General features: G+C 50.0%; 1 protein-coding gene across 5 annotated transcripts in view; it reads right to left on the bottom strand.

Annotated features, from left to right (window-relative positions):
• CDK5RAP2 (CDK5 regulatory subunit associated protein 2) overlaps positions 1 to 12646 on the bottom strand; it is a 2172192-nt gene that overhangs the window by 717365 nt on the left and 1442181 nt on the right. For all 5 annotated transcript variants that reach the window (XM_069609888.1, XM_069609889.1, XM_069609892.1 and 2 more), the window contains one exon: positions 7133 to 7258. In XM_069609888.1, coding sequence (XP_069465989.1) covers positions 7133 to 7258 — 126 coding nt within the window. The remainder of the gene's footprint in view (positions 1 to 7132; positions 7259 to 12646) is intronic.

Raw genomic sequence — 12646 nt, 5'->3', positions numbered from 1 at the left:
TACCCGACCCAGAGCGTTGGCTCGTGGTTGATGGTGCCGGGGAGGGTGCGCCCTGCCTGGCGCCCGTAGAGCCCGACCGTTCGGCGCTCCCGGTGCCAGCGGACTCGCGGTGCTTGGCCTTATGTTGGACCCCCGTCGCCGGGGCGTCCTCAAAGGTCTTAGAAGACCGCTCGGATTTCTTCCTCTTCTTCTCGCCGGACGGGCTCTTCCCTTCTAGCCAGTTGGCGAGACGTTGATGGCGGTCCTTCATGGTCCGCTCTGACATGTTGCCGCAAAACGCACAGTTCTTCTCCACGTGCGTCTTGTCCTCATGTAGGCAGTAAAGACAAAAAGAGTGTTCGTCCTCCTTGAAGATGTTCTGCAGCTGGCATCCAGGGCAGACCCTGAACAGCTTTCCGGGCGTTGAGCTTCCCTTCTCCTGGGCCATGGCCGGGCCTGAGAAACTACTGGAGTCCTCCAAAAGCGTAGCTCGACGAAATCTTCACCCTTGAGGGGCGCAGACGAATCCGAAACGGGTCCCCGTTGATCGGATGGAGAGTCGGTGGAGCTTGAGGCTCTTTTGACCGAAAAAACGAAGTTTTTGAGAAAAAACGTGAAAAAATAGCACTAACGCTCGAGAGCAATAGCACGAGGATCCCAACACATGAACGTGCGGTAAAAATCTGAAGATGGCTGCCAGAGGCGGTGCTTAGGTAGAGGGCAGTCATTGGCTGTGGTCAGTATGACGCAGAGACCAGTGATTGGTTATTACTACGAAAGACAGATCAGAAACGAAACTGATACTGGTTTTTTCTTTACCGAGGATTCCCAGCCTGACGACGGGGAATATTCATGAGCATGTGAATCCATGCCAGACCCCATGCTGGAGAATGAGGATCATCCGGGAACCAAACCTCCGTAACCTCTGCAGCACTTGCGGGATGACGGGGACTGGAGGAAACGCGTACAGCAGTGGGAAGGACCACTCCACCACGAACGCGTCCCCTAAGGCTCCTCTTTGAGGAAATTCCTGCGAGCAGAACCTTTCACACTTCCGGTTGACACTGGAGGGGAAGAGATCCACTTGTGGGGTCCCCCAAAGGGCAAAGATCTCCAGAAGAATCTCCTGAGCCAACTCCCACTCGTGAGAGATTGCACTCTGCCTGCTCAGAGCGTCTGCTGTCTCGTTTTCGTCTCCAGCCAGATGAACTGCCGAGATCGAAATTTCCTGCCGGATGGCCCAGAACCAGAGCTGCATCGCCTCCCTGCACAGAGGAAGTGGCCCTGCCCCACCCTTTTGGTTGAGGTAGTGCATGGCCACTGTGTTGTCCGTCAGAATCAGGGCATTCTTCCCTCACACATTCGGCAGAAAAGCCTTCAGGGCAAGCCTGACGGCCCTCAGCTCTAACAGATTGATATGGAGTCTGGACTCCGACGGAGACCAACGACCGCTGACTGTCAACTCGTTGGCATGAGCTCCCCATCCCGTGAGGGATGCGTCCGTCACAATCGTTACCTCCGGCCAGGGTAACCAAAATGGAGCCCCCCCTCATCAGGTAGCCTTCGACGGCCCACCACAGAAGGTCCTGGGCGACTGAGGGCGGCACCTGAACAGAGTCCGACATCCTGCCAGAGGACTGTGACCACTGCAGCTTGAGAGCCCATTGCAGAGATCTCATCCACAATCTGGCCTCTGGCACCAGAATAATGCATGATGCCATGAGGCCGAGCAACCTCAAGAACTCGAGCGGCGGGAGACTCTGGGCATGTTGAAACTTGTGCACCATCTGCTGAGTGTGATGAGCCCTCACCTGGGGAGGGAAACACTGCCCCAGGGACGTGTCGAGCACTGCTCCGATGTACTGGAGCAGCTGAGTTTGGCTTAAACAACTTAAACAAGTGGCACTTGTTTAAGTTGAGGGAGAAGCCCAGCTTGTGAAGGGAGTGGCAGGTGACGGACAGATGATCCAGGACTTGCTCGGGAGAGGGCGCCCTGATCAACCAATCGTCCAGGTAGGGGTAGACGTGAATCCCCCCTTTCCTGAGATACGCTGCCACCACCACTATGAGCTTGGTGAAGACCATCGGGGAGGAGGTCAATCCGAACGGCAGGACCCGAAACTGAAAGTGCGAGTCGCCAATCGCGAACCTCAGGTACTTCTTGTGCTTGGGATGGATCGGCACATGAAAGTAAGCGTCCTTGAGCTCGAGAGACACCAACCAGTCCTGCAGTTAGAGGGCCTGGAGGACTTGAGAAAGAGTAACCATCTTGAACTTGTCCTTCCTGAGGAGCTTGCGCAAGTCCATGATGGGTCTCAATCCCCCGTCCTTAGTGGAAATCAAAAAATAAGGGGAATACCATCCCTTGTTCCTTTCCGCTACAGGCACCAGCTCTATGGCGCCTTTCTCCAGCAGGGATTGTATTTTATGCGCAAGGAGCGGATCCGGACTCCCTGGTGGATTGTCGTGAGGCCGCTGCCGGAAAGGAAGACAGTAGCCGTGGGCTATGATCTCCAGAACCCACACATCTGAAGTAACGGCACGCCATTCTACAAGATGCTGCGCCAGCATTCCCCCAACCGGCGAACCATGAGACATGGCCTAATGACTGAGCTGAAGCGGCTGCAGCATTGCCTGAGGGTAAAGAGGCAACTTTGCCTGAGGGTAAAGAGGCAACTGTCCGAGCGGCCTTGGCACCTCAAGTACCTTGTTTTCCACCTCTGGTACTCCGACGGTTGCCCCTTTGACTTGCAGCTCCCCTCGATCTACCAAGAGCTGAGTAATATTGAAAGGAACCTCCCCTCCATGGTTGTCCCCTAGGACGAAAAGGCAGAGGTTGGCGAACTGCAGCGCTCAACGACTTTGCTGCAGCTTTGGAGGTCTGCAACCTCTCAAGGCTCTCGTCAGCCTTGCTGCCAAAAAGATGTTCACCATCAAAGGGCATGTTGAGGAGCCAGGCTTGTACATCAGAAGCAAACCCTGACTTCCGCAACCACGCAAATCTGCGCATTACGGTGCTCGCCGCCATGGACCGGCTGACGCAATCTGCCATGTGCAGACCCAACCAAACTGTTTGACATGTGGCATCCTTGCCATCCTGAACAAGAGCAAGAAAGCCATCCCGTTCCTCCCCTTTGGGAATGTGTGCAGCCGCCAAAGAGACACAATTCCACAGAGTATGAGTGAAACGTGCCAAGGCACACACAGAGTTGGCTGCCTGTAAAGCCATACCCCCGAAGAAAACACTTTTTTCGCCCAACGACATTTGTCGTCCCTATCAGGAGGGATGGTAGGGTATGACGCCTGTTTTGCTGGGGCCGTAGCCGCCTGCACCACCAAACTCTCTGGAATGTGGAGCGTAGTCAGCTGGGGTCGCTACTGGCTGGACGATATTTCTTCGGCAAAGACTTGCTCACTGCCGGGAGACTCTCCGAGCAGTCCAAGCCGCTGCCACCCTTCTCTGCAAGGCCATATGGAATGGCAGTACCGGGTCAGTTGGTGGACCTTGGTCAAGGATATCTGTCAGGTCATCCTGCAGAAAATCCACTGGTGGCGCAGACCACCCTAAGTATTCCGTTACCCTTGACTTAAGGCGCTGGTTCGAGGACTCGGCGTGGGTGCCAGGCTCAGGCCTACCGAACTCCACCTCCGGAGAGGTGTCCAAACCACTGGCGTCGTGCAATGACTGACGCAGGTCTTCAAGCTGGCTATGCCCAGACAAAATCTCGTCAGGTACCTCATCAGGAACCAAACCTTCTTCCTCAGACCCTTCTTCCACCTCAGAAATATAATCCAGAGGCTGGAATGGGGGCACAGAAAAAGGGACAAAGACATTTTTAGACTTTGCCAAAGCCTTTCTAGGGGGTTCCAACGTGCCACGGAGTACCTCCGACAAAGCAGCCTCGAAAGGCGTTGAGGGTGTCGATGGAATCGGTGTCGACGTCGAGCGGGGCGCCGACGGCTTCGACACAGTCCTCGAGGGCGGAGCCCCGAGTGTGTTCTTTGACAGCCTGGGTGCCGATGGCGTTGATGGCTTCCTCGGAGGCAGAGCCTCGAGAGAGTCCCTCGACAACCTCGGCACCGAAGGACCGGGAACTGGAGCGGGCATGTCTAGAGCGATCTACCTTGTCCGATCGAGACCTTGAAGGTGCTCGATGATCGCGCCGACCACCCGAGCCCAAAGGCGTGCGAGTGGCAGCTCTAGCACGGTCACGGCCAGAGTCTTTCGACAGCACGGACGGAACGGAGCCCTGCGACTGAAAAATCACCATCATCTCCTGTTGAAATGAATCCCATTCTGCAGGAGTGGAATGCTTGTTGGGACAAGCAACCCGCCGACGGGCGGAGCCCTCGGACGAGGAAGGCGACCAGTGACGGCGCTTCCGTGAGTGCCTCGAAGAGGCAGAGGAATGGCGGGACCTACTCCAGGACCGAGACCCCCCAGACCGACAAGGACGATGCGGAGAGTCGCCCCTCGAATCGTCAGTCGAAAGCCCAGTGGATCTCGACTTCCAAGGCTTGGCCACCTTATCGACAGAAGGCTTCTTCTTACGCTCCCACAAGGCCTTCGACGTAAGTGACTGGCAGTCTACACAATCACCCGTGTCGTGGCCCTCACCGAGGCACCAGAGGCAGGCGTTGGGCGAGTCTGTCAACATCATCTTGGACCCGCAGTCCCGACACTTCTTAAAACCCGGCCGCGTGGTGGAAAAAGACGAAGACATCATGGAAATCTTCACAACGAACAGGTTCGAAGAACCGAAAGAACAGAACTCAGAAGAATCGTGGCGCGCCGAGATCTCCGAAGCGAACACGTTTGCATGAAAAAACAGAACTGAGGCTACGGGCGTCGCGCGTCCTACTTATAACATCCGGTAATGTCGGCTCGACGGAGGCCCTCAAGGACAGAGTATCGACGTAGGACACCGAAAATCTTCCGAAGCAGCACAGCTGTAGTGATTACCTGTCATAGACATGGAATACGTTGGAGGACCCAATCCCCTCAAAATTCAAACACAGAGGAAGTAGAGCAAGTAAAAGGATCCAGATCCCTCTTGCGGCACCAAGCCAAAAACCTCGTCCACCTGCAGGCATAAATGGATTTGGAGGTGGGTCTTCCAGCAGACAGGACCATTTCCCTGATGTCCTCTGACAAATTCGACTCCCTATACCACTGCCTTTGACCAGCCAGGCATTAAGGTTCAGGTTACAGAGGTTTTGGTGCAAGACTCCCCTCCCACCACCCTGACTAGGAGAGGAGGTTCGCCAGAGAGGGCAAATGGCCATGCCCTCTGGTTACCACTTTCTCTGGGCCCAGTTCGGAGCAATCAAGATCATCATGGACCCAAACAAACACAGTCTCTTGAGAAGCAGCGGAATGACAAGGATCTGTGGCAGCGCAAAAAATAGGTTGAAGTCCCATTCAACCATCAAGGCGTCCCTCAGAGCTTCCAGGAGCAGAACCACCTGCGCTTCCTGTTTACACTGGAAGCAAATAGGTCCACCTGTGGAGTACCCCAGAGGGAGAAAATCTCCTCTAGATTGTTCTGGCAGAGTTCCACTCGTGGGAGTCTAATCACTGCCTGCTCAGTACGTCCTATACAATGTTCTCCATGCTAACTAGCTGGGCCGCAGTCAAAGACATGCTGTTCTCCAAAAGCCCAGAACCACAATCACATTTCTTCTATGCACAGCGGCAAGGAGTCCACACCACCACTCTTGTTGAGGTAATGCATGGCTACAGTATTGTACGCCTGGACCAGTACCGTCTTGCGTTCACAGAGGTGAGGAAAGTAACCAGAGCCAGCCGGACCACCCAGATGTGTTCCCGGCACTCCCATGGCGACCCCAGTCAACTCACTGTAAGGTCTTGGAGGTGAGCAACCCATCCCTTCAGGCACAGATCCCTTCAGAAGGTTGTCCTTCACAGACCACCACTGTAGATCTCCATACATTCTCTCTGAGACCAGCAGAAGGACTGAAGTGTGTCCTTGAAACTGTGACCATTGTGACCTGAGGAGGCAATGTAGCAACCTCATGCGCAGTCTAGCCTCTGGTACTAGCAAGATGCATAACGCCATACGACTCAGCAAGCGCAGAAAAGCTGAGGCTGCAACTGTGGTCTGGGGTTGGAAAAGCTCGACCATCTTGATGATGTTTGCCGATCAAAGTCTTCTGGCTCCATGCTTCCAATCTCTTGCTCTACCTATGAGGGGTCAAGGACAGAAATTAGGTGGTCTTAAGGTTTTCCGTCGTGGCCTGTACCACCAAATTCTACAAGGAAGCATGGGCAGAAAGAAACAAGGGGTTCCTGGCCAGGTTGCGGTCCACTGTGAGAACTGATTCGGGCTTGGCCCACAGTTCCATCACTGGCCCCTCTACTGCCTGAGTGAAAGGCATCAAAATCTCTCTTTTAGAACCCTTGTCCAAGAAGTTGGTCATGTCATACTGCACCTTAGGACATGAAGGTATGAAGGTTCTGACAGACCCAACGTGTCGACGACCTTCGCCATCAGGCCCTGGAAAGCTGCCTGAGGTTTGGCAGGGGTAGCAGCAAGGATCATGTCGCCCTCTGGCGAGATGTCCAGGCCACTTGCCTCCTGCAAGTCTGCTGCCAGGTCCACCAAGTCCCCCTGTTCCCCATAACACTCCTCTGGGAAGTCTCACACACTTACGTAGGTGGAAGGGTTCCAGCCCGAAAGGGACAAGGTCACCTTCCTCATCATAAATGTCCTCCAACTGGACATATATGGGGGTGGAAGGAAGTCTTTTGTGACTCTGTCGTCGCTGGACTAGGGACCATAGGTCTGGGGGGCCAACGTCTGAAGATGTAACGGTGTGCCGCTTTGTCGCTAATTTTTCAGCATGGTTCCTAACTGCCCATTCTAACACCAGAAAAACAAATACGGTTAGGAAAGTTCTGTCAGGAGCGTAAAAGGAAAGAAGATGGCCAAATATTGTTTTTCTGTGTTCACTCCCGATCCTTGATGCTGGCACACAATCTTAAGAAGGTAGAACCTTTTACAGAAAATAGAATCATCACACTGCACTGTGTAATCCCACAGTGCTTTGAATAGACATTAAGGCAAAGTTCACTAAAACTTGTCAAAGAAACCTTGCAGACAGAGATTTAAGGCAATTACAATGTTCTTACCATGGTCAAGTTCTGCTTCAGCTATTTGCCGTTCAAGTTGATGGCGCAATCTGTCATTAGTTTTAATAGAGTCTTCTAGTCTGTGTCTTAAAATTCGTATTTCTTGCAGATGCTCCATTAATAAATCTGAAATAATTGTGAATAATTAAACAAAGTCAGTCACGTACAAGTTACATACTATACAACACAAGGAAAGGAATGGCATAATGTCTCAAAAAACCAAAACCACGAGAGGGCATGCACTAAATATGGATGCCTTTGCTTCATGCTCCTGACACTTCCTTGTCAAAACCCATCTTTTCTCGCCAATACATAATGGCATGCAGAACAGTTTCAAGTTTTAACACCCAGCTCTCCAGAACTCCAAATACCTAATAAGATATTCTTAGGAGCATGGTTGCCTCTGATTACCATGAGATTAAAGGCCTTGTTGTTAGGGAGAATTCTCTGTTAAGGCTAATTTCCCAAACCTAGTGAGTCCCCCAGCAGCTTTGCTGGATTTTTGGGGTTTATTTTTTCTCCTGCTAAGAGTGAGACTCTTTTTCTCCCACTCTTAGACATGATTTGAGATATCCTTTGACTTTGAAATGTGTTTTATGGGCTATGGGGTCTTTTACTGCATAGGGTTTCATGTGGTTTTTGGTAAGTGTGTTACACAGCACCCTCAGTGCAGTAACACAGGGGTGTCATAGTGACCCCCAAACAGACTCCATACACTGGAACTGACTAATGTCTCCCAGGGCATGTAAAGTCACCATTGACTTTACTAGTCTTAAATTGGGAACAGAACCAGTACAAACCATCATATTGTGGAAGTACTGGTAGGGGTAATTAGATTGCCCCTGGGTCTGTTTTTCGAGGGGGCACTGTGCAGTCCCCCCTCGTCGAGTTTCTGGCTGGTGGCAGTGGTTACCACGCAAAATATTCCACCGGAATATTTCCTATGGGATTTTTCTATTCATTTTAAACGCACCACTTTTTGGTGCAATGTTAAAGATACCGCCGGGTTATTTATTTAATATTTATTCCCCGGTTGGGTCTTTTTGCCAGAACTCGGTTTTAAAATGACGTTTGTGTTTGCCTCTAACTCCAACCCAAGTCGAGCACTTTGTTCCACTTTTTGGCGGGCTTCTCCACAGAAGCCTCCAAAAGTGGTGCCACTATGTCTGGGTCTACAGGATGTGTGCGAGGGGGGTTTAGGCACCCTGGACTGAGTTGCCTCGGCAACTCAAGTCACACTCTTGTATGATTGGCCCAGCCGGGAGGCTCACCACTTAGCATGTTTGAGTGACAGCTAGGACTGATGAATGGGGGTTTTCTGCATAAAAGCAGGGCTTTGGGGACTGGAACTTCAGAAGTCGCCACAGGACCAAAGAATCCGAAGAGGGAGAAGCTGGGCCGACCTGCAACGACGACACCACCGGTGGAGCCCTGCTGAACCGCCTCACCACTTTTCCCGATGACAGAGAAGATCTTCATTCCGAGGAGTCTTCTTCCTTTGACTGGTGGGGATAACCAGTTTGCCCGCCTTTTCGCCTTCCTGGATCATCTCGTGGCTGCCTTGCCTGTGCCAAGCACCCCGGCAACTGGGATACCACGATTAACCACTACCGCGAATAAAAGGTTAGTACCTTTTAATCGGAGAACTCCGCTGCTGGTTTCTTCCCTGGCAGTGCAACGACTTTCAGCTTTCCTCCACGTCGAGATCTTCTCTTCCTCTGGACGAAACACCGACTTGCACCCGCTGCCAGGAACAACTGCCCCCGCTGGAGCGTTCTTCCCATTTTCAGGTACTGTGTCCCGCCTGGCTTCCCTTGCGACAGATCGTTCGGGGTAACAGTAAATCCTCAACTTTCTAACCTGGGTTAGCCTGGGGCCTGTTAACTAACTTTTCCTGACTTGATCTCAATCTTTTATGAACTATCTACAAAGACTCTTTGGGACTTTCTGTGGAGAAGCCCGCCAAAAAGTGGAACAAAGGGCTCGACTTGGATTGGAGTCACAGAAGTGAACACAAACGCCATTTTGGAACCAAGTTTCGGCAAAAAATACCAACCAGTGAATTTATATTAAATTAATAAACCGGCGGTATGTTCTGTATGACTGGACAGTGCCCCCTCAAACAACAGACCCCGGGGCAATCGAATTGCCCCGACCAGTACGTCCACAATATGATGGTTTGTACTGGTCCTGTTCACAATTTGAGACTCGTAAAGCCAATGGTGACTTTACAAGCCCTGGGAGACAGTAGTCAGTCCCAGGGTATGGAGTCTATGTTTGGGGGTCTCTACGACACCCCTGGGTTACGGCACGGAGGGTGCTGTGTAACCCACATATCAAAACACACGAAGCCCTATGGAGTAAAAGACCCCATAGCCCATAAAACGCATACAAAGTCAAAGGAACACCTCAAATCATGTCTAAGAGTGGGAGAAAAAGAGTCTCACTCTTAGCAGGAGAAAAAAATAAACCCCAAAAATCCAGCAAAGCTGCTGGGGGACTCACTAGGTTTGGGAAATTAGCCTTTACAGAGAATTCTCCCTAACACCTCTGTCTGAAAATAAGTGGTGTTAACTAAGACTTGTCTAATAAGGAATAAGGGATGTATATATATTAATAGTGACTGTATTTTGAACTTGCTTACAATAATAGTGCTGGAGTGTTTCTATAAGCGTGTCTTTAAATAAATAATTATATACTTTTACACCAAAGCTCTGGTCAGTGTTTGCTTGTGCTACTGTATTTTAGTACCTATCTTGTATACTCTATATACTGTCTAACTCTTCTTGAGAGAAGTCTGACTGCTCAGCCACAGCTACCAGGTAAATCTGGGTGGTGCAGACTACCACCAATTGGGTTTACTGCCAACCACCTGTAGTCTTAAATCTTTTGCAGTAGTGCGTAAGGGAACTGCACAGGTTTCTGCCTAATACTAACTAACATTATTTTGACAATGGTATTTCGGTTTTTCTAGCCTCTTGCAATAGAGGATTAAGCACATTAATGAGTGTTTTTTGTTCAGTTTATTTTGCAGAATATCATATGTTCATATTGTTTAACCCTCCTGAGGAACCATTGATAGCAAATGGCGAAACGCGTGTCGGGGGCTATCAGTAATGTTTGAACCAATTAAAAATGATGACAAATATATTTTGGAGATACAAGCAAGAATAAAATTTCATTTTGGAGCGCTTTACAACAGTGTTTGTATTTTTTAGTGCCTTGCTGATGACATTCCAAGAAGCATGCCTCTGAAACGCGATGGCTGTGGCCTTAGCCCTGACAGCATGGGCATGAACCATCCAACGATCGATAGAAGTTTTGGAAGCCTGGGTGCCGGGAGCCGAGCCCCCGAAAGTAATGAACAATGCCTCTGACTTCCGGAAGGATTTGGTCAGTGAAGGATAGAACTTGAAGAAGAAGGCATATTCTAACCCTGTCTCTCTGCCCTATCTAAAAAGAAAGAATAATAACTGGTGCTCATCTGTAAGTCTTACAAACCTAACAGTCCTCTGTCACAAAAGCCTAATCTACCCAAGTACTGACCCTACCGCTAATACAAACGATTAACAAACAGTTTGCCAGAACAGGTCTCTGAAAAATGTGTTCCTTAGTAGCTGAATGGTGGTTGGTTTCTGACACTCATCCAAATGTCTCTCTGTACGTTTGTAGGCATTGAGCCTGGCAGAACAGCCGGAATTCCAATACCAATGTCTTTTAAATCTTTCTTCATTGTAGATGTGTACTTGACTTTTCTACTTAAATGAGGATTTATCCACTCTGGAGTGTGGTGGGTTTTCGTCATCTTTCCCCCACCTTCATGACATACCGATTCTACCCCTTCTTCGGGTTGCTTGGGCTTTCACCCTGCAGAGGATCCCCTGTTTTCTTGTTGCCCCAAGTGGTTTTGTATCAATTTCTACTTTTTGAGGTTGTTTTGCGTTCACCCTGCCGAGGGTTTCTTGGTTCCTCACCGCGCAACAGTTGGGTATTCAATCCCTTACCCCTTCCTGGGTTGTGTGCTTCATCCTGCCAATGGTCTTCCTGTTTCTCACCCCACTGTGAAGATTTGTATCCCTCACCACTTATTTGGTTTGTGGGGCTTTCACCATGCCAAAGGTCTCTTGGTTCAATGTTGAAATAGTGAATACCCTTTCAGTGAAAACTACTACATTCCTTAAATATTACAATGACAAATTAACAGATTGAAGATACACTTGTCATTTTCTTGATGACATCCTTTAATAATGTGTTGGAGCCCTGATGATGGACGGAATTCGAAATGCATTGGCTTGTTTTAATTTGTAAAGCAGGCACAGCACAAATTATTAAAAGATGTCACTGAGCAACTGAAAAGTATCTTCAATCTGTTAATTTGTCATTGTAATTTTTAAGGACTGAAGTAGTTTTCTCTACAAGCGTAGTCACCAGATCTGATGGTGCATATCAGAGTGTTTCCATTAAGGGCATTTTGGTTCCACAGCCTGCTGTGGGGTTTTGCTGCCTCATCAGAAATAGCTGTGTATCTTCTGTGTCTTGGCGGCTTTCGTCATGGGAGCCTGTCTCTTCTGCAGCAACGGAACCACCACTACATCTAACCCCCCTGGTACCTGTCATCTGGTCTGACCACTTCATTGTCCCTTGCACCATACCTTCACCTGCCTCAATCACCATTCTTGCGCCAGCTGCCCCCCTCCACCGCAAATGCTGCAAGAAACTAAAGATCCTCCCTGACCTAGCTGAAGCTCTGCTTCAAAGACCACCCTCAACCATCCCACGTAATGAACCCTTAACCATCGACTCCTTTGGCTCCTAGCTCAATATCTCACTAAAACCGCTCACCCCCACTTGCCAATCCTCCGCCCGCCGGGGTCCTAATCCCAGATGGTTTACACCAGAACTGAAGATTACAAAACAGCTGAATAAATCCCTCGAACGCAAAGGCGGAAAAGTAAAACCAACCAAAGTAGATCCAACCTCGCCCTGCACCATCGCCAATACAAAGCAGAAATCCGAAAAGCTAAAAAAGCCCACTACAACTCGCAAATTCTCAACTGTGGAAACTGCAGCAAGGAACTCCACAAAATAATTTCTGAATTCATCAAACCAATCACCATCTCAGCCCAATCCACCCCATCTCAATCACTCTGCGACTCGCTCTTTCCCAACTTCTATACCACCGCTCTCGGCAGAATATCCACCATTGACAACAAATTGGCCCTCCTCTCACCGCCACATAATCCGTCTGGCCCATCAATTACCCCTTCTCCCCGCCTGCCACAGCAACAACAGCTGTACCCACTTTCAATTCGTTCACACCAATCTAGAGAGATGAATTTCTTGACCTTCTCTTTGCCCGGAAACCATCTGGCTCCCCCCTTGGCACCTGCCCTGCCTCAGTCCTCAAAGAAATATTCTCATCCACCTGTGCAGCAGAGTACACAAGAAACATACTAAATGACTCCCTCAGCTTAGAAATCTTCCTCGACGGCCTCAAAACTGCACGTCAAGCCT

Source organism: Ambystoma mexicanum, chromosome 8 (genome assembly GCF_040938575.1).
Source record: "Ambystoma mexicanum isolate Mex_15411 chromosome 8, UKY_AmexF1_1, whole genome shotgun sequence".
NCBI classification, from domain to species: Eukaryota; Metazoa; Chordata; class Amphibia; order Caudata; family Ambystomatidae; genus Ambystoma; species Ambystoma mexicanum.
Note: the sequence above shows the minus strand (reverse complement) of the source record. Positions and strands in the feature narration are given on the sequence as shown.